This window comes from Ahaetulla prasina, chromosome 3 (assembly GCF_028640845.1).
Source record: "Ahaetulla prasina isolate Xishuangbanna chromosome 3, ASM2864084v1, whole genome shotgun sequence".
Taxonomy (NCBI): domain Eukaryota; kingdom Metazoa; phylum Chordata; class Lepidosauria; order Squamata; family Colubridae; genus Ahaetulla; species Ahaetulla prasina.
In genome coordinates, this window is record NC_080541.1 from 78,528,504 (window position 1) to 78,554,508 (window position 26,005).

Genomic DNA, 26,005 nt, shown 5'->3' on the forward strand with positions numbered 1-26,005 from the left:
CTCAAGCAGGAAATCCTATACCATTTTAGACAAATGGGGGTCCAATCTCTTCTTAAAAACATTCAGTGTTGGAGCACCCACAACTTCTGATGCTAGATCAGTGCCGATTCAGACTGGTTCAAGCGAACCAGTAGTTCCGATGATCAGCTGACCCCGCCCACCTGCCCCTGCCCTATCTTGTCCTGTATTTCCTTCTTTCTGGCTCAGCTGATTCGCGTGGCACAGCTGATTTCCACACCTCCACTGTTCTACTTACCAGGCGGCCTTAGAAAGTAAGCAACTGAGCTTCAAATTGCTCTATTTTGAACACTGCGTGCAAGAGCGTTAGGTGTGCGTGCGTGCAAAGCGTGAACTCACAGAACCAGTTGTTAAACTGGTTGCAGCCCACCACTGCGCTAGATAGTAGTCAACAGAAAATACAGAGGGCTGGACTTAAGCCTTTTGTGGGAGCAGAGCGATTCCAAACTGATGAGCATTTGACCCCTCCCTCGGGCTCAGCCTAGTCATCTTCTACGTTGTTCTGGTGGAAGAACTGAAACAATACACATCGCTCCAACTCAACTAACTTACATGAATCCACTGTTAAGAATGTTAACAAAACTCCACCCCCGAAGAACAGCTCTTTGTAACTACAGGTAATTTTTTTTTTTAAATAAAAAAGTTTTATTTCCATTTTTCAACAACCTATTCAATATACAGTCTCTTATTCAACATTAGTTATTAACTTTCATTTGTTACTTATTCGGACCTGCCCAGCTACCACTTCCTTCCTTAACACAACCTTTTCTCCTCCCTTCTCCACTTTCTTCTACTTTCTTCATCCATCCTTTTCTACTTCCTCTCCTCCTTCCCCACTCTTCTCTTCCACCCTTTCTAACCCTCTCTCTTTCCCCTTTCTTCTTCCTCTCCTTTCCCCCTCTTCTACCTCTCTCTTTCCTACCTACTTTCTTCCTTCACTCTCTCTACTCCTCTTTCCCTTCCCATTCCCTTCTGAAATGGCAGCCCCGATTTCATTTCAAATTATTTCTATTTCTTAATTACATATCTTCAATCATTCCTTTACATTGATCCTTGGCACCAGAATTTCCATTGCTAAGCAAAGCAATTGTTAAGTTAGTCACACCTGATTTTAGGGCCTTTTTTTTTAACCAAGGTTGTTAAGTGGTAATTACCACTTAATATCATTAAATGAATCCAGCTTCCCTCACTAACGTTGCTTGTTGAAAGCCAGCTGGGAAGGTTGCAAATGGAGATCACGTGACCCTGGAAAGCTACAACTGTGGTAAATACACGCCGATTGTCAACTGCCTGACATAAGTGTGAGGACTGGTTATAAATCACTTTTGTGATTGCTGTTGTAACTTCAAGCAGTTGCTAAACTAATGGTTGTAAGTTGAGGACTACCTGCACTGGAGCCAAACATATTACTAACACATAATGCCCTTGGCCTACATAACTCTCATTTCCCCCTGGAAAATAAGTTTTCTAAACAGCCCATATACCAGTAGATAGCATTTTTTATTTATTAATCATATTTGTATAGCCACAAATCTCACGTTAGAGTATTTCTGGACAGTGTACATTTTGCCATTTACGAAACCATACCCTGGCAGCTCTGGAGGAATTAAATCTTATTTGCTAACGTTTCTCACGTGTATTGAGATTGCAGAATTCCAACTACCATTTAAAAACTCTAAGGCAATATTTATTGTGTCAGAAGAAGCATGGTTTAAGAGACCAAGGGGTACACTGTGAGTAGAAGTGATGTGCCTGCTGATTTGTGGGCTGATTTGTGTGCTGGCAGCGCCAATTGCTGGCCCTGAGCCTAGTCATAAAGAAATAATGCTGGTGGGGAGATATTTGGATCTTACATACATTCTGCTCTAGATAGGGTGCTGTTCCTTTAATCATGCTGCTCTGGAAATCCACATCTTCCTCCATCAACAATGCTTTTTATTGGAAGAAGTTCAGGAGTGAGATGGATTCTCGCTCTTTCAGAAAACATCCTAGTTGGCCCTAATCCTTCTCTGACAGCGCAGTGAGCCCTGAAAGTCAAGGGCGATGCTCATTTTAGTTCTGACGGCCTTGTGACTTTTCTATTGCTGTTGTTGAGAGAAACTGGGTTGGAAAAGGTTGGAAGGCAAAGAAAAGTGCAGAAACAGCTTGGGAAGACATCTGTGTACGGTTGTTTCTGGCACAGGAGAGGCTGGATAATGGTGAGATATTCCAAAGAATGAATTTGTGTTCTTCCTTTACTGATTTAGTTTTCTACAGGCTTTAAACAGTGGAGGAGAATTAGTCCTCCCCCTCAATTTCTGGCTGCCAATATGAAAGACAATTACATAACATCCTTCATCTTAAATGTATAAAAGCCTTAATATACCCTGTCTTACTTTTAGCTATGAAGGCTGTAATTAAAGCCAGGAGCTCTGGATATGACTGCAAATTCTAATTGTCGGCAGTCTTCTCACAAGGTTATATAATCCTAATTAAAGTTAATTTTGGACAGCAGAGGAAAAGTCAAGAGACAAGAAACATGCACAACCATATACATGCGCACCATTTTTGTTTCATTACAATGGCTTTCCATTTCAAAAACTGCAGCCCATGTATTCCTGTGACACAAATACTTTAATTTAAGTGACTGCTGTGGCAATAAATAGATTGTCAAGGACTAACAATGAGGATGACTCATTGAAAGCTGGCTAGTCAGTTACTTTCTCTCAGCTCAGTCCACCTCACAGGATTGTTGTTGTTGGGAAAATAGGGGACAGGATCATTAGGTAGATATGCTGCCTTGAGTTGATCAAGATAAAGGCGGGATAAAAATCAATAAAAATACTCCATTGCTAAAATATCCAAGTATATTGCACCAGCAGAGAGGAAATATTTCCACTGAAATATTAGTGTTTGTGTCTTAGACTAAAAGAAGCAATTTGTCTCATTTTTAATCACCTTTCAAACTCAGGAATTGAAATCCAAATGTTAGGAAAGTGCAATGGAAAATTTGCCTTAAATACTAACTGAATCATTGTGACATAAGTTTTAACTGACAATTTCATTTGACCAGATGTGTAGAATATTATCATCAATTAGGAAATGTGCATTTTAGGCATGAATATAGAAAACTACAAGCAAATATTGCAATACAGTCCTAGTCATCTACTGAAGGTACTTATTCCTTGAATATTTATCCTGCGTTATGAGCTGCTATATGAAGTTAAGCAATACAGTTTCATAACAATCTTCGATGCTAAAAGTGGTATTCAAAATTGGTGACAAAAGTTAAATTAATGTTGATTACAATTTGAAGTCAAGGTAACATTTATACCAGGGGTGTCCAACCTTGGCAACTTTAAGACTTGTGGACTTCTATTCCCAGAATTCCCCAGCCAGCCATGATTTCTATCCCTCATTTATACCATTTTCAGGCGTCTAAGTTGAAAAATTATAAAACAGCAGACAACTGAACTAAACTTTGAGAGCAACAGTAGCATACCTGTGCAAAATGCAAATACAGTATGCAGTATTACGAGTCTAAATGTGCACTATTTAAACATATTTTGTTTGGTTAAAAAAAGGCAACTCTTCTCAATACTGATAACAAAAAATAGGAATTTGAACATCCAAAATGGTTGCTCAAACCTTTACTTCTGTAATGAAGCTGATATACAGTACATGCATAATTTTGTAATTAGAATAATGGCACTACAATCACAGAAACAACTCCTGACATTTTCTTAGAACAATTCTTTTATGGTTGCCTGTTGGGTGTGCTAAATATTCTTAATGAAGATACAGTCCAATATACTCATTGATAAAATGAGATGTGCAAAACTAAATGGACACAAACATGAAAATTGTCCAGGGGAAATATTTAATTCCAACCATTTCTTAGCTAAATGTTTAAAACTTGACTTTTTATTTCATTGGTCTGAATCCTCATGGCCTTGTATACTTATTAGGCTAATGGATGGCCCTTAGCTAAATAGTATAATAGGCACATAGAGAAAATAATCAAACCAGGGCCAGGAGGACATGAAATAGTAAATCTGTAATGATGTCTAAAAAATCTCAAATGTCTACACTCCTTCTATGACTGTTGCTCACAAGCCAAATAGAACAAGCCATAAAGTCAGAGCATACTAACTCCAAAATCTGCAGAGAATTCCAAAGCTCTACCAATTAGAACCCAATTGGGTAGAAGGTAGGAAGAAGCAATATTTGGTGCCAATTAAAACAAACAAAACAATAAAAAAAATCCCCCTCACCACCATTTATTTCAATAAATTGATTGGCTGGTCTAGTTCCCTGAATCAGAAGCATGAAACGAGCCTGAGGTCTAGGACTATCTAGAAGCCTGACTACCTTTTGAGACTTTAGAAGATCAGGATGACCCAGGTCTCATGGAAAGTACTCTCCTAGCACATTCCAAAGGTGCTTTTTCAAGAGGCAACTGAACTTTCTTGTTTTTCTTGGAAGATGTTTCGCTTCTCATCCAAGAAGTTTCTACAGCTCTGAGTGGATGGTGCAGAATGGAAGGAGTTATATTCCTTGCAGACAGCTGGTCATTTGCATTCTTTCAGACAGTCATTGAGGCCACTTGGAGGTTTGTCTGTGTCCTCAGGGTCACCTGAGTAGTGCAAATGAGTGTGGAGCTGTGCTTTCTGCAGCATGTTTTCTTCCCTGTGTCCCTTCACTGTTGAATACAGGTGCCATCACCTTTGGGACAACCATGACCTGAATGACTGAGAATCTCCATAGACATTCTCCCTGCACATGTATCTATCCAAAACTGGCCTGCTCCTGTACTCTATTTCACAGATCCAGAACTCTGATGATACCATTCTTAGCTGTGGCAAGGGGAAATAGACACACTCTGTTCAAGACCAAGCAATAGATGTTTACCAGTAGTTATTGAATCAGATTACACCTAAACAAATCCTGTGTTTTGAAACTTTGCTTCTCATCGTTTAATGGTGTTACAGAACCCTTCCTGGCTTTATTATTATTTTTTTCTTTCCAAATATTTAGTTTTGACACAATTGTTTGATCTCTCTATTCAACATTTCAAATTCAAAGTTTAGGTGGTAGAGCACACAGGACAAAATGCTATTAGCATTTTGTTGATGGCAAATGTCATCTTCTCTCTGTTTTGTCCTTGCCCTAAACTCATCCCATTGACTCAGTTGGCGGTACAGCTGAGTGGGAAAGAAGTGCTCAGTGGTCTAATCGATTGTTTGTCAATAGGTTGCCTGAGCTCTCTATGGGGAGAGCAGCAAAAAAGAGACAAGGGTCAGAAGAAGTGACAGTAACCAAACCATGAAGTCCAGGATAAGAAAAACATACAACTGTATGGTGCATCCAGTTTTTCCTGGATATATCCCTTTTTTCCAGTCTTGAAATTGTCGTCCAGTTGGATTTTCAAAAATATCAAAGGCTCAAGGATTTTGTTATGATGTAGCAGATGATCTAACAAAAAGGTAGAGGAAGAAAGCTCTTCTTCTCCCAATCACTTAGAAACGTCAGGATTGGGCTGGGAGAAGGGAGAGGTTACTTTCCCTGCATGGAACTGTTGTTCATGGAATGGCCTTATAGCTCTGTTAAGGGTATTTAGGTGAAGGCTAAGCATTTTGGCCCAGTCTTGGACATCTACCTATGCTCATGGGTTTATTGAGAGAAGCAATTATAGTTTGCAGCTTCTGATTCTTGCCTATTCCTTTCAGCCCCAGATGCAGCCACTGTCAGCTCAATGCAGCACAAGTACCAGGTGTGCAAATCCAGTCACAACTGCATGTCTGCCTTCAAGAGATGCTCTAAACACCGTTAGAGCAGGGGTCTCAAACTCACAGCTGATAGGCCGGATGCGTCACGTGCTGGCCACGCCCACCCCCAGTTTAGCGAAGGGGGAAAAAAGTCATGATACATCACATGACAATCATGTGACACTGTGATTTGACACCCCTGCTCTAACAGCTCTGCTTTGTGCATCTAGGGCATTTTCTGTAACAAAAATCAGGAGCCTTGGGAGGGGAGGGAGGAGGGGTCCCAAAAGTCAAGATGCAGCTATATACCGCTTTGTAGTGCTGTATAGCCCTCTCTGTGCTTTACAGAGTCAGCATATTTGTCCCCAATAATCTGGGTCCTCATTTTCCTGACTTCGGAAGTATCGAAGGCTGAGTCAACCTCGAGTCAGTGAAAATTGAACTGCCAAACTGTTGGCAGCTGGCAGTCAGCAGAAGTAGCCTGCAGTTCTGCATTCTAACCACTGCACCACCACGGCTCTCCTTCTTTTTACATCATGCAATACATATTAAAATTAGGGGCCGGATAGCTCAGGCTGGTAAAGCCTGTTATTAAGAACACAAAGCCTGCAATTACTGCAGGTTCAAGCCCGGCCCAAGGTTGACTCAGCCTTCCATCCTTTATAAGGTAGGTAAAATGAGGACCCAGATTGTTGGGGGGGCAATAAGTTGACTTTGTAAAAATATACAAATAGAATGAGACTATTGCCTTATACACTGTAAGCCGCCCTGAGTCTTCGGAGAAGGGCGGGGTATAAATGTAAACAAAAAAAAAAAAAGCAGATCGGGCTTCAATTGTTTAATTTATAGTTTAGGGTCTGATGTTAACCTAGAGGAAGAGTCCCGCGATCATTATTTGGATGCTGTGATTTAGGCACAGGGGAGGATTACTCCATAAAGGCAAATGTTACTTCTAGTCCCAGTTATTTTAAATTTAGGACCTGAGAGACAGAAGGCATGCAGGGATGGTAGAGTATGAATTATCTAATTAAAGTTGTGCTACACACACAGTGCAATTGGATTCAAGCAAACCCTTTTTCCCCTTAAGCATCTCTTTTTAAGAAAGTTCCAACAAGATCATCTTACAACAGTGCCACAGAAATTTTAACACCAGCAGGAAGGAGAGGGGGGGTTGAATAATGACAATGCTTGCAACAAATAACATGCTATCCTCAATGGAAAAAAACATAAGTAAAAACAGAGATATATCAGGGGCTGGATCTCCATTGATTGCCCTGATAAACAGAGATGGATGAGCTACAACTCGCCTTGCAATGAGATTTTGCAGAAAGGGAAAAAGGCAAGGCGAGGATGGATTTGAGATTAAAGGTGGTCCTTGTCCTATATTAGTAGACCCCAGTAAACTCATTTGTTTCTGATATCTGATTAGTGTAGGATAGCTGTCATTTTTATTGGGTTTCAACAGCCTTTGAAGCAGAGATGATTTCTCTAGATTCTGTGCCTGTTTGGTGTGAGTTCATATTAGTTTTCCATAAAAGACACACATTCTACCTCTAAAAGAAAACTTTCCTCAGACGTCAGAAGTTCTTTTCAACCAGGTAAACAACACTTGTTTTGAAGTTGGTCCTTTTAAAGCCAATACATTTGAACCTTACATGGAAAGGTTGTTTAAGATGCTTCTTACACGACCTACAGAGGTGGATATCACTGATTTCATTTAGGAACTGTTATAAATTGTCGCTCATGGAACAGCCTTATGTCTCTGTTAAGAGTATTTAGGTGAAGGCTAACATTTTGATCAGGCAATTAATGACAATATTTGGCTGAAGAAATTATATCCAATAATTTTTCTTTAAATCAAACACCAATTATGTTTTAGTGCCCTGGCATATGTGAATTATAATTTACTCATTGTAAAATTAAAAACCTCTATCCATTTTGCTCTTGCCCAACAATTGCTTTGTAACAGAGATTTTTAACAAATACTTAGGCATGGCGGAAGGAAACCTTTAATCCAAACTCCCTGTTGAAGTATTTTGAGAGAAAAATCTTCCTGCTGATCTCATAAGACCATATCACTGACTTCCATATACTGGTAAATTAATGTAAAACTCTGTTAAATGCTAACAAAATGGTTGAAATTCTTATCTTTAGCCTTTTTCATATACATGCAGAACTGCAGAAAAAACAATTGCTACCAACCCATTGAGGACCTATATACTGCACGAGTCAAAAAGAGGGCTGTGAAAATATTTACAGACCTCTCACATCCTAGAGATAAACTGTTTCAACTCCTACCCTCAAAATGACGCTATAGAGCACTGCACACCAGAACAACTAGACACAAGAATAGTTTTTCCCTGAACGCCATCACTCTGCTAAACAAATAATTCCCTCAACACTGTCAAACTATTTACTAAGTCTCCACTACTATTAATCTTCTCATTGTTCCCACCACCCATCTCCTTCCACTTACTGGTATGACTGTATGACTGTAATTTTGTTGCTTATATCCTTATGATTTATATTGATATTGATTGTTTCCTGATTGCTTATTTGTACCCTATGACTATCATTAAGTGTTGTACCTTATGATTTTTGATGAACGTATCTTTTCTTTTATGTACACTGAGAGCATATGCACCAAGACAAATTCCTTGTGTGTCCAATCACACTTGGCCAATAAAAAATTCTATTCTATTCTATTCTATTCTATTCTATTCTATTCTATTCTATTCTATTCTATTCTATATATATGAAATTATGAATATTTCCTGTTTATCCTGTCAGTGCTTGCCTATTATTAGCAACAAAGACTATATATGGAGTCTTAAATACTGCTGACCAATTGGATTTCTTAATCATTTCACTGAAGAATTTAGCAAATGGGCAGCAACTATGGCACAAAATAATGCAATCTGTACATTATCAGCTGTCTTGCACCACAATGATGTGCTCCAGTGTCTCCTCTTTTCACCAGCTAAAGCAACAACTGAGGCTCCTTTGTTAAAATCTAAGCAAAAAAAAAAAAAAGATTAGAAATTCAATTAGCACCGAGTATGACTCAATCACTGATTTTCATGTTTGCAGTCTATAGATATTGTTATGTTGACCTTACCTCATAATGTAATTTGATATTCCTCCCACTGTTTATTAGCAATCACTTCCTATTATTGTACTGTTAATATTTAGGGCAGAGTTCAACCTGTCCTAGAGTTATAATGAAAAAGTTATTGAACGCTTATAGGTTTAAACTATAATGGAACTGGAATTCTTCCACCATTCCCAGATGAGAATTAAAAGGAAAACACATTAATACATGGAGTGGTTCTCTATTTTTCATTTCTGTGGCAGTAATTTTGAGACCGCGAGACTCAGAATTGAAGAGAAGCTTTCTTGTCTCTGATGCCTTTTTAATATAAGGGCTCCCAAATCCCACAACTACCAGTCTGAATGGGAAGATCTAAGGTAATCTCATATCAAGTGATTCTGATTTTTTTCTGGAAAAACCAGCTTCTTCCTCTTACTAGTTTTTTCTTCCCTCCATCCAATTGTGTCTGATTCTCAGAGATTGTTTGGACAAGTTCCTGGAGTTTTCTTGGCAAGGTTTTTCAGAAGTGGTGTGCCATTGCCTTCTTCTTATGGGTGAGAGAAAGTGATTGGACCAGGGGTGAAATGTTTGAAGTCTGCTACCAGTTCGTTTTGCTACCAGTTCGCTGCGCATGTGCATGCGTAGTGCACACCAAATGCATGCTTTGTGCGTGCATGAGCACCACAGGTGCTACAGCGCAGCGCTGAAAAAGGAGGATTAAGAAGCCTTTTCTAAGGTAAGTAGAACAGTGAAGGGGGGAACAGCTGTGCCACACGATTTAGATTCACTAGAAAGCATCCTGCTTTCTAGCAAATATGAATCACGCGACATAGCTGATCGTCGGAAATAATGGTTAGTCCAAATCGGTAGCATTTTTTTTACTACCGGTTCAGGTAAACCGGTCTGAACTGGTAGCATTTCACCCCTGGAGTGGCCAAGGTCACCTAGCTGGCTTCATGTCCAAGGTGGGGCTAGAACTCATGATCTCCTGCTTTCTTGCCTGATGTCTTAACCACTACACCAAATTGGTTCTTGTATATCTTTTTAAGGATTCCTAAATGTCTAAATCTATTGGTATTTTTAAAAAATACATGTGTAAGAAACTCAGTTTCTTTTATATATATTGCCATACATATAAATGACTGCACATCAATAGTAGATTCTCATTTCTCAAATTGTGCCACTGATAAGATTCATGAGACAATATTAGATTGTGCATTACGTTTAGGAAGCATAATTCTGTGTTTGGCTTTTAAACTGCTAGATTTTCTATGACAGAAATGGACATAGCAGAGCCTTCAGCAATGCATACTGTAATCAAATTAGTGTCATCAAATTTGCAGATGACAATATGCTGGCAGGAGTAGCCAACACCCCGAAAGACAATTTCAGGATCCAAAAAGATCTTGACAGATTTCAACAATGGGCCCTATCCAACAAAATGGAATTTAATGTATAGAAAAACAAGGTTTTACATCTGGGCAGGAAAAACCAAAGGTACAAGTACAGATTAGGTGAAACCTGGTTCAAAACAGTAACTGTGAGAGGGACTTTGGAGTCCTAGCAGACAATCACTTAAACATGAATCAGCAGTGTGCAGCAGCAATTAAAAAAATGAATACAATCCTTGGTTGTATAAACAGAGGCATAGAATCAAAATTACATGACATATTAGTACTGCTTTATATAGTCTTAGTAAGGCCTTACCTGGAATGCTGCAACCAATTTTGGTCACCACATTACAAAAAAGATGTTGAGACTTTGAAAAAAGGTGCAAAGAAGAGCAACTAAGGTGATTAAAGGCCTGGAAATGAAAACATAGGAAGAATGTTTGAAGGATTTGGGTTTGGCCAGTCTAAAGAGACGAAGGACTAGATGGGACATGATAGCAGTATTCCAGTATTTGAGAGGCTGCCACAAAGGGGAGGGGGTCAATTTATTTTCCAAAGCACCAAAGGGCAGGACATGAAACAATGGGTGGAAATTAATCAAGGAGAGAAGCACCCTGGAATTAAGAGAAGCTTCCTAACAATGAGGACAATTAACCAGTGGAACAGCTTGCTTTCAGAAGTTGTGGGTGCTTCATCACTGGAGATTTTTAAGAAGAGACTAGATAAACCTTTGTCTGAAATGGTATAGGATCTCCTGCTTGAGCAGGGAGCTGGACTAGAAGACCTCCAAAGTCCCTTCCAGCTCTATTCTGATTCTGGTTCTAATCCCATCAGTGATGGGATTCAAATTTGTTTTACTGCCAGTTCGGAGGGTGGGGGGAAGGATACTGTAAAATCTCCATTTCTATTCCACTCCAGGGGAAGGATACTGTAAAATCTCCATTTCTACTCCACTCCGGGGAAGGTTATTGAAAAATCCCCATTCCCTCCCGGTCAGCTGGGACTCAGGAGGCAGAGAAAAGATGGGGGTGGGGTCAGTCACAGGTGGTATTTACTGGTTCTCCGAACTACTCAAAATTTCCGCTACTGGTTCTCCAGAACTGGTCAGAACCTGCTGAATTCCACCTCTGAATCCCATGTTATATATAAATCAGGGGTCTCCAACCTTAGTCCCTTTAAGACTTGTGGACTTCAACTCCCAGAGTTCCTCAGCCAGCTTTGCTGGCTGAGGGACTCTGGGAGTTGAAGTCCACAAGTCTTAAAGGGACTAAGGTTGGAGACCCCTGTTATAAATAATGTATTCATTAAGAATATTTATGTAAGCAACATCTCATACATTCACATATATTCAGCAACAAGCATTTATCTGGTTCTGGCAATTATATCAGATGGAAACCACAAAGAATATATGCATAATCTAAGGCCTTATTTGCAACAATATTTGCAAATATATGACTCAATGATTTTGTTCAGACAAATTGTGGTGAGATTCTTGACTCAATATATTTTGTAGGAAACCAACAGGCACAGGATTAATTTCCCCAGACTCTCCAAATAACAATTCTTTCAACTGAAGAATAATCCTCATGCAGCAATATGTGGTAATAAATGTTTTTGGGAGGAAAAAAACACTGCTTAAGAAATCCTTAAAGAAAACCATGGAAATCAGTATAAGCAGAGTCTAGTTACATTATGGTATACTTTCATTAAATAGCAATAAGTATCACCGCGCCTATTTTCAGTGGATTTCATCCTCCTCTTTTTCCAAGAACCTGCGAAGATTCATACAAAGATTCATAGGCAATCATGAGTTTTTTTAAATTCTGCCTAAAATTTCTTGTAATAGGGCAACCTTTTAATCAGCTGGTATGGACCTTAATGTTAATATTGGCAAGATTAATGAAAGACAAGTAAATATGGAAAAATTAAGCCAAGTGTATTCTAACCTATCCTTTTATAAAGGTAAAGGTAAAGGTTCCCCTTGCACATACGTGCTAGTCGTTGCCGATTCTAGGGGGAGGTGCTCGTCTCCGTTTCAAAGCTGAAGAGCCAGTGCTGTCCGAAGACATCTCCGTGGTCATGTGGCCGGTATGACTCAATGCCAAAGGCGCACGGAACGCTGTTACCTTCCCACCAAAGGTGGTCCCTATTTTTTTACTTGCATTTTTTATGTGCTTTTGAACTGCTAGGTTGGCAAAAGCTGGGACAAGTAACGGGAGCTCACCCCGTTACATAGCAGCACTAGGGATTCGAACTGCTGAGCTTTTATACAGCTTTTATACTTTTATAAAAAGCTTTTATACTTTTATAAAAAGTTTTTATACTTTTATCCTTTTATACAGGAGGAAATTGTGTATAATTGAAAAGAAGAGGACATGATGATCAGTATATGGTAAGTCATGACTCCATGAAGCCATGTTATCGGGTTCATGATATTTAAGATATTTGGAGCCCACCAAACTGGTGAAGGTTGATGCAAACTAATTTGAAAAGTATACTTGCCTGCATAACCATATCACCCTATACAGGCTGCAGCCTTAAATCATCAGATAAGCATTCAAAGGACAGGCAAAAATAATAGATAACTTTAAAAGGTGCTCCATAACAGGTATTTAGTTTTTAGCTATTTACAATAGCAATTGTATACTGTTTCTTCTCTTGAAAAAGCAAGGTGGGATACTTAAAAGATTTCCTCTCATTTTATTTTCATAATACAAATTTGTGAGGGTCCTTGGTGCTCTCCAAGCTTGGTTGTTTTTCATTACCAAACTTAATAGCATCATCAGCTTTTGTAGGGAGAGGGAGTTGCTCTCATTTTATATTCTGGTGGTTTGCTCTGTCAAAGTAGGCGGGAGTTCCTTGGTTGGGCTATTTATTGTTAGCTTGCTTGGGGTATTGTTTGCTTCTTGCTTGTTGGTTTTGTGAGGTAGGTTTGGCTGAGAGAAAACAGCTGGCCAAAAATTACTACTAACTTCTCTAATAACGTGGAGCCCTGAAAAATACAGATCACCACATTATATTCCTGTGGGAAGAATGTCTCAAAGTTCAGAGTTCCTATTGTTTCTCATTTCCTACCACCTGCTGCCATACTGTGCTGCGAAGGAAGGGTCTAATCCTTTTACGGCAGAGTTGTGAAAGGATTATTTATGGAAGTTTCTTTTGAACAAGCTTTTGTCTGAAGTCACATTTTGCTTACTGTCTATGGATATCTCCAGTGGTGGGATTCAAGTAATTTAACAACCAGTTCTCTGTCCTAATGATTTCTTCCATCAACCGGTTTGCAAAACTGCTCAGAAAGTTAACAACCAGTTCTCCTGAAGTGGTGTGAACTGGCTGAATCCCACCACTGGATATCTCCCAAGATGCCCTACACACAACTTGGAATATAGCTCCACCATTTCTTACGAAGATGACTATGATGAACAAAGCATCGCGACATGAGCTTTGCAATCCAAGATTAGTGGAGAATTTCAGAGAGCAAAAAAGTCTTGCAAATGTTCTACCGTTGAGTAACGGCTACTTCCATCAAATACTGAATGTGAACAAATACCTTTAATGAAGGCTTGGCAACCCACTCTGACTCAGGATACCTCTTTCTCAATCAGCACTCCAATAGATTTCACCAAGAATCTCCTCAGAAGACTGTGATGGGATCATGGGTGATTTATGAGTGCCACTATCCTCTATATTACCGTATATGGCTGAGTTTCAGTGGTTATGGTGACGACAGAGGGAGAATTCATTGGTAATATTTAAAATATTTTAAAGTATGGATCTGAATCATGTAGCCTGTAACCTATGACAACAAAAAACGCAGTGCTATTACACTTATCAGAGTCCTTTTTGATTGAGTGTATATTCAAGGAAACACTCATCATGGTTCTAAAACACTGAACACCTTCAGTAGAAAAATGGATCTGAAGGATTTTCTTGATTAAATAAGAGAGTCTTTCAAGGAGGAAGGCCCAGGTATACATTGTAGAAAAATAGGTTCTTTTCACAGCATTCTTGTGATACAAGTTAAAAACATTGTGTGACATTTAAGATTTTATTGCAAAAAGCAAAACTTGTCCAAGAACGTGGTGGGTTTTAGTTTTAACTCTCTTCTCTGCATAAATAAAGCAGTTAATCATGTGCACCAATGTGTAGATCAATGTTTCTCAACCTTAGCAATTCTAAGAGGCATGGACTTCAACTCCCAGAATTCCCCAGCCAGTCATCAGCAGCAAAAGCTATTTCTGAGTAGAGTTATATATCAGGGGTCTCCAACCTTGGCAACATTAAGACTTCTGGATTTCAACTCCCAGAGTTCCTGAGACAGCAAAGCTGGTTTAGGAACTCTGGGAGTTGAAGTCCAGAAGTCTTAAAGTTGCCAAGGTTGGAGACCCCTGTTATATATCATAGTGTTAGACATGGATTTCCAATTTCAGTTCCAAATTCTGAAAATAAATAAAATAAATCTTAGTAGCTTTGTTACGTGGCTGATTGCATTAGTAGATATCTGGCACTGAGTTTGTTTAGATGGCTGCACATTTTTTTTCAGTGTGAGAGCTGCAATCGACACACATTTATCTTATTCAGGAGACACATTTTTTTTAAAATTGCATCTGCAGTTCCAGGAACACCATTATTGCTACTTTGGATGACAGATCCTTTGAGATGTGACGCATTCCACCAGTTATGGCAGAGAAAACATAAGAGAATCACTTTTATTTCGCTTGCTAGAGCTTTATATCCTGTTTATATAAAGTCCCTCCTTCCAGATGAACTTCACACTGGTTTTCTTCTTTGGTAGAAGAAAATACCATTTTAGAATGGCACTACAAAATTGCAGTTTGAAGCGGTTGTACATAATCTTTATAGCAGCTGGAAGTGTAATTAGCATAAAATCCAAATGGCCTCATTAAACATTTTTTCCCTGTAAGACTGGATACATTGAAGGATCTCCCCCCCCCACCCACTCACAAATGTGTCATTTAAAAGCGAAAGCATGAGCGTGAGTACATTCTTAAAAAGCCTTTTCAATCCAGTAAGTCAAATCTTTTGCTTCTTAATGGTTATAAATTTGCAATGCACCCGATTTTGAAGAGGTTGCAAAAGATTCAGCTGCAGAGAAGCTTACTAAAGAACTCCTTCGTTGGACGTCCATATTATCTAAGTCTCATTAAAAAGAGTTGCATCAATTGCATCAAAAAGTTGTTGCATAGGAGGATGAGAATTTATGGATAGTTAGCATAAGTTTAGTTTACGATTGTTAGATGTTTGTTATACCCTGTATTTTGCTCTGGGAAGTCTGGGTGAGGGTGGGGGGTTGGGAAAAGGGGGGTGAGGGGAAGGGGGGAGTTGGAAGGAGGGGGGAGGGGGAAGGAGGGGAGATATTTGTTAAAACTTTGTAAAACTTTTTTAATTAAAAAAAAAGTTGTTGCATCAATTGCAACAACTAATGTCAATTTAGCATTAGGTGAGAACTGCTTTTGTCAGAGTAGCCATCCACCAAATAACATTTGCATATTATGCCTTCTGATCTGAAGTTTTACATTGGGAAAAATATATCATCATCAATCGATCAGAAAATGGAATTCATAGTTAGGATCCCCCTTCTTTATTCTAACAGTCTGACAACATTCCCGTCCCCAAGTCAGGAACCCCAACATTGTAGGATTGAGTATACATATTATGCTAATTAGTGTGAACCCAGAAGATAGGATTTTAAGCTATAGTTTATGTTTAACATTATGCATCAACCCAACTAGAGTGGCTCTTCAACTCAATCAGCTCATTAGATCACATTCTATATAAACCTGAGCTTTGAATCTATAATACAAGAATAAAATACTGCAACTAGTCCTCAACTTCGCTTAGTGGCCATTCGAAATTACAACAGCACTGAAAAAAGTGACTTACAAGTGGTACTTGCACCTACAACTATTGCCTCATCCCTATGAATATGTGACCAAAATTCAGGCATGTGGCAATAGTTGCCCTGCCCTGGGATCATGTGACCATCATTTGCAACCTTCCCTGCCTGCTTCTGACAAGCAAAATCAATGGGGGAAGCCAAATTTGCTTAATGACCACATGAATCACTGATACAGTGATTCACTTAACGAGTGTGGCAAAAAAAGATAATAAAATTGGACATGACTCACTTAACAACTGTCTTGCTGATTTAGAAAGTTAGCACTTACCCCTCCTAGAAGAATGAAATATTTTAGGAAATATTAAAAAGGAAAGATACTATATTTCCCCTAAAAGAGAAATAGAAATCTTAAGGGAGACAGAAACTCAGAGCTTCAGCTCCCTCCCCCAGCAGTTATTTGGTACCCATTGAGAAGGACTGGACCAGCCTATCTACAAAACAAAAGACCTTCAATTCCAGGGTGATGGGATTAAGACATGACCCTCCAGGACATAATAGGATTATCTAACAGCAAGGCTCACTGCATTGTAAAATCACCTGGGGACATTGCATCACCCTCCAGGCTTCAACCAAACTTGATTCAGACAAAAATGGCCCACTTGGCCCCATGGGAGTCTGACTACAGCCAATAGAATACATTTCTTGCACAGGAACAGGAAGCTCAAGGGCAAAGCCCAAGAGAGGGTATAAATAACCCTCACTCTCCACTCCATGTGATCAGCTGCCCAGGACCTCAAACCCATGTGGCACTGTCCATCAATAAACCACCTTTTCCAATCAGCCTCCATGTTTCCAGTGTCTTTCTCCCCACATGGAACTGAACCAGATGGATATTTCTTCCAACACTTAGCAACAGAAATTGTGGTTGCAAGTTGAAAACTACCTATCATGGCTAGACATACATTGGAATTCTCAGCTGAAACTGAATTTAAGTACTATGAGTGGTAAGAAGTTGAGATGAGAGATTTGATTATGCAGGTGTCTTCCACTAATTAGTATTTCATACGCCTCTCCCAAAGTGGGTGGGGAATCCCTTTGAGAATATGAATGAAGAAGTGGAAGGTACTGGATAATCCCTAAGACTTCTATTTTACAGAGAAAAGCCACTGGCAATGTTTTCCTCTTTTGGCGTTCACCAAAAGGTTAACAATATTCTCAATGACCCCGGGGAGAAATTATGCTACCTTTGTAATTAAAAAACAACTTATCAAAATCCTAGGATGTGTTGTAGGAAATAACACTGTAGGTAGATTTTCATCAGACGAGAACAAGGCCAAGTGTTTTCGGTGTTCTACAAAAATGTCCACCACCTGCTCTCTTTTCTACATTCCCGAAGGACGCAGGCTTTGTTGCCCTAAGTAGAACAGCAGAAAGTTCAAGACATAAGTAGAACTGAGGTGCTTATATAATTAAAGGATTTCTTTTTTAAAAAAAACAAAAACCCTTCCCCTTGAGGGTTTGGATTGTTCAAATACTGTGCCTGAAGTGATTAAGTGTCTGAATAAACTCTAGATTGCTCTCTTTCTCTCTTTCTTTCGTTCTCTCAGATAGAAATTGATTTGAAAGTACAGTATTGCTTTGCCATTAGCAAAAGGTTGAAAGAAAAACAAGGAAGTTTGCTTAAAAAAGATTTTGAACAGGCACATAGGATTCCTTGTGGAAAAGCAACGTTGATTCCATTGCTTCTTGTCAGCATCTCTTGAACTTTGTAGGTTTTTTGCCAAGAAAAGCCTTTGGCAGGTTGCCAAAGACATCAAAGGTTGGTGATAAGGCCGCAGGACTGTTTATGAAGAATTTGTTTTGGACTAAGCTGAGAATAAATTAATCCTCAGCTGTTTTAATAAAATATTTTTTTTCAGGACTGAATTGTGTTTGGTAATCACTACTTGGGCCTCGGTCACAACACCCCTGCCTCTTCATCCACCTCCAAAAGTTCTGCTATGCAGGTAGTCCTCGACTTGCAACAGTTCATTCACTGACCGTTCAAAGTTACATCACTGAAAAAAGTGACTTATGACCATTTTTCACACTTATGACTGTTGCAGCATCCCCATGGTCATGTGGGAATAAAAATTCAGCCCGTTGGCAACTGACTCATACTGATGACCTTTGCTATGTCTTGGGATCATGTGATCCCATTTTACGACCTTCAGACCTGCAAAGTCAACGGGAAAGCCAGATTCACTTAACAACGATGCTACTAACTTAAGAACTGCAATGGTTCACTTAACAACTGGGGCAAGAAAGGTCGTATAATGAAGCAAAACTCACTTAACAAATGTCTCACTTAGCAACATAAATTTGGGGCTAAATTGTAGTCATAAGTTGAGGACAACCTGTACTTGCACTCTAGTTTAGGAAACAGCATGGTGAAGGCCACTTACTGGGATGAAAGAACACGAAAAGTTCCTCAAACCTTCTCATTGGCCACTAAGGGAAATAGGATGTTTGAATAAACAGGCATTTTTTCAGATCCACCAGGGCTCTTACTCTAAATTTAAGACATTTTAATTGGATCTCATACATTAATTACCTTGATATTCTCTTTGGCTTCCTGAATGAGCTTCCTATCTCTCATGCAAATGAACACTGGGAAATAACACCCTTCTATAAACCTTGGCTAATTTATAGAAAAGCACTTTTAGCACAATATGTTGAGCAATTTAAAGAGAAACCTAAAAAGGATTGAGTTCTGGAAGCAAAGAATGGTATCAACTATTAAGAGATATATTGGATGTGCTGCAGTTTTGAAAATCTGGTCAAGACATATCTTATATATTACAGGAAGCAACAACAAAGAAGGATAATGGAAAGGAAATTGATGAAAATGTATACCAACGAAGCATCTATATAAATTGACACTTGTTGGTGAGTAAAGACATGCCATGGAGAAAGATGGATTCTCACACCACAGTGTGCTCACTTCTTTCTGTGTAAACAAACGGCACATGTTGTGATGCATTTCCACTCCATAAAAGAAATGCCCTTGTTCATTTGATTCATAGACCAAAGGTAGGCAACTACGGCAACTCTACGACTTGTGGACTTCAACTCCCAGAATTCCTGAGCCAGCATGGAATTATGGGAGTTGAAATCCACACATCGTAAAGTTGCCACAATTGCCCACCCCTACCATGGATTAACAAGGTGTTTAAATCTGGAGGCAAAGCAATAAACTCAGTGTATTGGCGGCCCACAGGCCAGATGCACCATGTAAAGCCACACCCACCCCAACTCCACAAAGGGAAAAACGTTGCGATACATCACATGATGGCAACGTTATGTGTTTGACACCTGTGCAGTAGAGAGAAAAGTGTTAAGGGACTTCTGGTTTTGTCTTGTTTTTTTTCCCTGTTTCTACCTAAGCTAATGCTATTCTGTAAATTACTATATAGAACCACTGTACCAACCACTCAAATAGTTTATAGCTATTGAGACAATTGTGGAATAGCCATTTATTTTACTTTGGGGACAAAATGAAAACAAATATTAATCCAATTCAGTGCTGAAAAGAGGCTTGCAACTTACCTGCTGATGTGTGCTTGAACTTTTCACTCTTCTTCTTCCTCCACTTCCATGGTTTGAAAAGTCTTCCTATATTGGCAAACTTGCTTCTCCTCCTTATAGGAGGGGTGTGTGTTCCTGGAACCAATGAGTCCGAACGCATTGCAGCCAGTCTCTCCACTTCCTCAGCTGGGTTGTCACAAAGGAAAGGAAAAGAAGAAAAGAGAAGAAAATCAGTAAAACAAATGGGCAATATTTCTCCATATTGAAGCCCTGTTTGGAAAGTGCTACCACATTAATTTTAGCACTTGGCAAAAAATAGTCACCAATAATCCGAGAAGAGAATCTCAGAGATGTCAGATAGAACTTTCCCTTCAGGATTATGAAGGAAGTTTAAGAAGATTTTTGAGGCAGTTTGTTTCCTGTTTATCTTTAAAAATACGTGGGAGAACTAGAAGAGATCCGGATGACACAACCTAAAGATGAAGTAGAACTCAAGACATTGCCTGCTACTCCTGTAACATGCATTGTCCAAGAATTATGCTGGTTAGTGCACGAGTCTGAGAATCCAGCTTCTTTAAGGAGAAGTTGAAGATGCAGTTTGTGTGCCCCTACAATGATACATTTCTAAATTTCCCCTTTCCTCCATTTCATTTAAGGAGGCCTAGATACCAGGGATGTTGAAGACTTTCTACACAGCTTCTGCAAATTATTGCTCAAATTCTTAATTAAATGTTGATGCTAAATGTTTGACAGTGACTTTGGTACATACATCATAGACTATAACTCCTTTAATCCACCAACCTGGGCAATCTGCCTTCCCTAAAAAGATGACAAACCTCACATATGATTGATTGATATTTGTATTTTTTATTCAGAAATCTCAGGCAATCAAAGAACATTATGGATATAGAAGTGGCTGAAGCTAAGTTTGTTTCATCATTATGGATTTTTTAAAGTTTTACTGACATTCAGATCAATTGGAATATATCCCTTCAATGATTTTAAAGTGGTCTGTGGATATTTGGAAAAAAAAAAAGGTGGGTTACTTGATGTTTGATTAAATATCTTTCAATAAATACTAAAAAAAAATAAGGTTGTATTTGTCGATTGGAGCATTTATTTATGTAATATGTAAATCACAATACTCAGTACCAATTACTGACAAGACCCTGCAATTAAAATTAGAAACAATAGTAAAATATTAACGACAAAACCAAATAAAAGTCACACAGAATTATCTGCAATTATCTTGATACCAAAATTATTAACACAAATTATTACATGAAAACAGTAAATAAAAAGTCAACGAAACATGCAAAATATACATAAAAATACATGACAGCAATAAAAACAGACAGCAAATAAACTATTGTGCAAGCAAGCTAAATAAGCGAAAGAAAAATAAATGGGAACGTTGGCTTACCTGAACGTACCTTCTTGGAGAGGGGGAAACAGGCCGTCAGGTCTGGGTTTTATCTCCTCGTTGCCGATTGGATAAAACCCAGACCTGATGGCCATTTCCCCCGACAGGGAGAATTTGGGATTTTTATTAAAACGTTATACAGAATAGGGCAATTGATGAAAGGTGTAAAGGGAATTCAGAAGTGCTGGTACTGACACCAAATTGTTTATCTCAGTTTAGCACTGAGGTAAACAGATGATTAAAACTCCTTAGGAGTGTATTGGGAAAGATAAATAATTGCTGAAATGAATTTTCTTCAAGTTAGACATTATGTACTTCAAGGGATTCCTATGTCATTATCTTTCAGGTGTTTTAAGGAGACAGGTAAATAATTTATGAATTTTCTACGGAAAGAACAGCCCCCTACAAAGAAAATGGTTTTAATTTCACTCATTTGCAGCTTCATTTGGGGGCATGTGATAGATTTAATTCTACTTTTTATGAAATTTAGAAAACTGAGATGAAAATTCAGATTTAAGTTTTTATTTGACTCCTCTGATCTGGCAGGGGTTTCATGCCTTTTTTAAATGAATGCTCAACTATATTTTTTCAGCACAAAAGGCAGGTTGGAAAATACTGGAGAAGATGTTGATCCTTACTCATATCATGAGCTTAGACTTTGGGATAGCCCCAGTCTGAAAAATCATAGGTAAAATTTTTTGAAGGGAACTTCTAAGTGAATGAAGGTATCAATATTTTAAATCAAAATTAATCCATTTTAAGCATGATCATTGTCAAGTATCAGTTTATATATGTCAGGTTTTCCTCAACTATTAGTAGCAGGACCAATTAGACAACCTTATAAGAATCCAATAATATCTGATAAATAATATTTTTTGAAGAAAAGTTAGAAACCCACAAATAATCAATGATCACCATTGATTTTTCCTAAGAACAAGCCCTATATATAGAAGCAATATTCAAAGTGATTTGTGCCTTTTTCTTTTTTCTGCCTGGCCCTCTTTTCTACAGAAACTAGAGAGCAGTTTTCAGCTGTTCCTTGTTTTTGCAATGATCAAATGTGCCCCCATGTTGTTTCCCACTGGCTGTTGGAGAATTAATTCTCAAAATTTAATTAGAATTCTTTATGATTTCAAAATTTGGTCCAAATGTTTTAGCTTTGTAACGGTCTTGAAATATTAACAATCATGAAAAACATTTTGGATGTTTCTACACCAGTTTTTCTATAAACTATAATATTTTCAAGGTAGAAATCAGTTATTTGCAAGAATTTTGGAATTCAGAGTTGATATAGCCTATGCTGACAAAACAGTAACAAGATTATTTGTGCTGGGGAAATCAGGGGATTCAGGCAGTTCAAATATGTGTAAAGATTTATTGCAAACTTAAGCTCTCTACAGGAATCTGGCCAACTAACAGTCAAGGGAAATGGGTGGGGGATAAGAAAGGCAGTCTAAGTGGGCTGGACTTAGATCTCTTGTGGGAAGGGACCCATGACTTATGATGCATTTGACGCCTCTCTCAGTCTCAGCTTGATCATCTCCTACAACTTGATGACAGTTAAAATGCTTCTTCATACTGAACATATCTTTAGGATATTTGAGATAAAGCTAATTCAGCAATATTTTCCATGTTTATTGGACAGTCTCAAAAATGTTTAAAAAGCATTGGTTGGCCACTTCTTTATGCAAGAAATAGAAAACGATGGAGAGAACATCTCCATATATGATATAGAATTGTCCTATTGTTTTGGTTCAATACATGTAATCTTCAACTTACAACCAGTCATTTAGTGATCATTACAAGTTACAACGGCACTGAAAAAGTGACTTAAGACCGTTTTTCACACTTATGACCATTGCAGCATTTCCATGGTCACGTGATCAAAATTCGGATGCTTGCCATCTGGTTCATATTTATGATAGATGTTGTAAGTCAAGGGCTACCTATTTTGCAATGCATACATTAAGGTTTAGCAAACTACACAGCTGCTACCAACTGTGTTCTATTTAAAAAATCATAGCTAAGCACATTGTAGCTAACATCCTAGGTGAATCTCACATTTTTTTTCTTCCACATCCACTTTTTTCTTTTCCAAATTCAGAGCACTACAACGAATTGTTTAATTTAACCAAATCAATGGTGATGCTTCAACTCTCAAGATGAAGCCTCTGCTGTAGGAATGACACGAAAATATGGCCCACATAGTTTAAATAGTTGACTTTGCAAGGGTTAGGAGGAGAAGGGTTAGGAAAGCAGTAATTATCTCTTCTCTTATTCCGTTTTATTTTTACTCCACATTTTGTTTAGTTTTCTTGAAGTGTTGAAAAACACTTTACATTTATATGAATCATAAGTAACAGATTTCCATAGGGCTAAATCTGGAACCAACCATATACTTAAAGGAAGGGCATTAAAAAAAAAAGCATTAGGCCCCTTTCACACAGGCCCTGCCACATCATCCTTAGATTCATTGTTATGCTAAATAGAAGTGAACCCGTTACAACCATTTTGCTGAACAAAAAACTGAGAATTAAACAAAATTGCTCTAAAACAGTTCAGAATGACACTATATGGATCCCTGTTCGCCTAGTTCTATAATAAAAAAAACATCAAAGTATATCATGTCCGTAACCCCACCTTGCTTGTACTCAGTTACTCAGCGGATGGCAATTATGGCAGCCATTATACTTTTTCTCTCTCAGTGGCTCAGCGGTTTCTTCTCCCCCTCAGTTTTAAGGAGGCTACATTAATTGTGTAGCTACTGCCAAAGAAAGAGTGAACTCTAATAAGCAGAATCTGTTACCAAAAAAAAAACCCAAAAAAAAAACCCCCCAGCAGTCTGAACAATTCACACCAGAGGTAATGTGAGCAGCATAAGAGGGATGTCCTGCTAGTATTTTTAATGTAAAATCTCATTCAGAGATGTTTTCCCACATTGTTTGGGAAAACATTCATGTCACAAGCCAAGCATATTGGAGTAGTAGGTACTGCTGAGAAAAGGGATTGTCTTTTGAATAATGGCACATTTAGAGTATTTCCCAATGTGAAACTTCCATAATTTTTTATCTCCACAAGCTATAGAAAGATCAGTCATTGGAAAGATAATAAATGGACATGATTGGTATAATCTACTAATTTATTAGCTGGCTTCAAATTTCCCTCCCATTGCCAAGTCAATTGGCAGTGCCAGGCTCTCAGGCTCTTTTGGAAGGCCAAGAGGGTGGTGATGGGTCTCACATTGCAAGGAGTGGGAACCATGACAGAAGAGTCTCCTGGACCCTGCCAGCTGCAGTTCCTTGGCTGATGGGATAGAGACCATGTCTTTTTCTATCAGAGTGAATGGGGAAGGCCAATCCAATTGGGGTGAGACAGGTAACCTGTACCCATGCCATAAAGGACTTTAAAGCTGAAAACCAAACCCTTGAATTGGAAGCAAACCAGCAACCAGAGCCATTCGCACAACATTGGTGTAACATAGGCCACCCTAGGGGCCCCCTAAGACTGTTGGCACTGCTGTATTTTGTGCCAGCTGTAGCTACCAAATGCTCTCAAGGGTAGCCCCACACTGTAGAGTGCATTGCATTGCAATAGTCCAAGTGTGAGATGGACTAATCATGGCATGAGCAGTACGGTGACAATCTAAGAAAGGGTGCAATCTGAAGTTGTGCAAATGCAGGAGGATTCAAAGAAAAGGGAAAATACTTCTTTCCTTAAATTTAAACTACTGCATTCTCTGATGACAGATATAGCCATCCATTCTGACAGGTTTAAAAGGGAGTTGGACAATTTGTGGAATAGAGGGTCATCATCTCAGGATCAAAAACAGCAGATACCAAGCACTCAGGACTACAACGGAAAGCAGCTGTCTCTCTCATGATTTCTTGGTGAGCTTCCTCAAGGCATTCCTTTAATCGCTTTGTGATACATAATGCGGAACTGTTATGTAATGTTTAAATTACATTATCTTTATCATCGCTGTTTTATGTATGTTTTACTGAGGATAGTGCAAATGTTTTATCAGTTATTTACGGTGAGGTACAGCACAGCTAATTGTCCTGAATCTTGTAGGATTGGCGGTATATTACTGAATAAATTGTAATAAATGAACTATAAAAGTCTTTCAGCCTCTTCTAATATTCCCTAGGGAAATCAGTTGCGGGTTACAAACCCCAGTTAGGCAATAGTTGTATCTACCAGTTGTCCACATTTTTGCAGCCTAAATCTGGTAGCCCTAATTTTTCTTTTTCTTTTTTCCATACAATATGGAAAACAATTATTTAAGTGGACTAGATTAAATATGTCCAGCTTTCTCACTAATACCGTCAAATTTAAATATCATTAGCTCTTGGTAGGTTGTGCTCTTAGGAAAATGTTATCCAGAGTTTTGAGCGCTCATGGAATTAGGCTGGAATGACTGCAACTCTTTGATGAAAATATAGACATTCCATAAGTTCCCCCACCCCCAGCTTATTAAAACAGAAGTTCACACAGTTGTAGAACCTCCACTTTCATCAGGTATTGTAAAATAACTGTACTAACAAGTATAGTTCTCTTCAGGAATTTCTTTCTCATGCTGATCTACTTTTCCAATATGGCATTCCAGTTGCTCTTAAAACTCTAGGAGACACTAGAGATTTTCAGCTTGTAACTGAGGAGGCTACAGAATATTAGCTATTTCTGAGGGCTAAGTCAAATTCAGTACAAGTGACTGCTAATTTGATAACAAAGAGTGAGGGCTTGACTTTGTTGAAAGTGCCATAACCTAAGTCATCTTTCTAGTGAAGCAATCCTGAATAGTAAAGATGATCACAATTCTTCAAGAGAAGAGCATATCAACTGCTCTAAATAGCTAAAACCAGCCACTCTGGTTATATAAGAATGTTGACAAAAGTTGCTTGTAACTCT

The 26,005-nt window shown here is 38.6% G+C and overlaps 1 protein-coding gene and 1 long non-coding RNA gene across 3 annotated transcripts in view; one reads left to right on the plus strand and one right to left on the minus strand.

The window, feature by feature from the left end:
* PHACTR1 (phosphatase and actin regulator 1) overlaps window positions 1-26,005 on the minus strand; it is a 137,455-nt gene that overhangs the window by 75,679 nt on the left and 35,771 nt on the right. For both annotated transcript variants that reach the window (XM_058176648.1, XM_058176650.1), the window contains exon 2: window positions 19,696-19,860. In XM_058176648.1, coding sequence (XP_058032631.1) covers window positions 19,696-19,860 — 165 coding nt within the window. The remainder of the gene's footprint in view (window positions 1-19,695; window positions 19,861-26,005) is intronic.
* On the plus strand, window positions 2,119-20,655 carry LOC131195031 (uncharacterized). The gene is made up of 4 exons (XR_009154360.1): window positions 2,119-2,216; window positions 12,590-12,639; window positions 18,952-19,035; window positions 20,550-20,655. It is a non-coding gene; the product is annotated as an uncharacterized LOC131195031 (long non-coding RNA).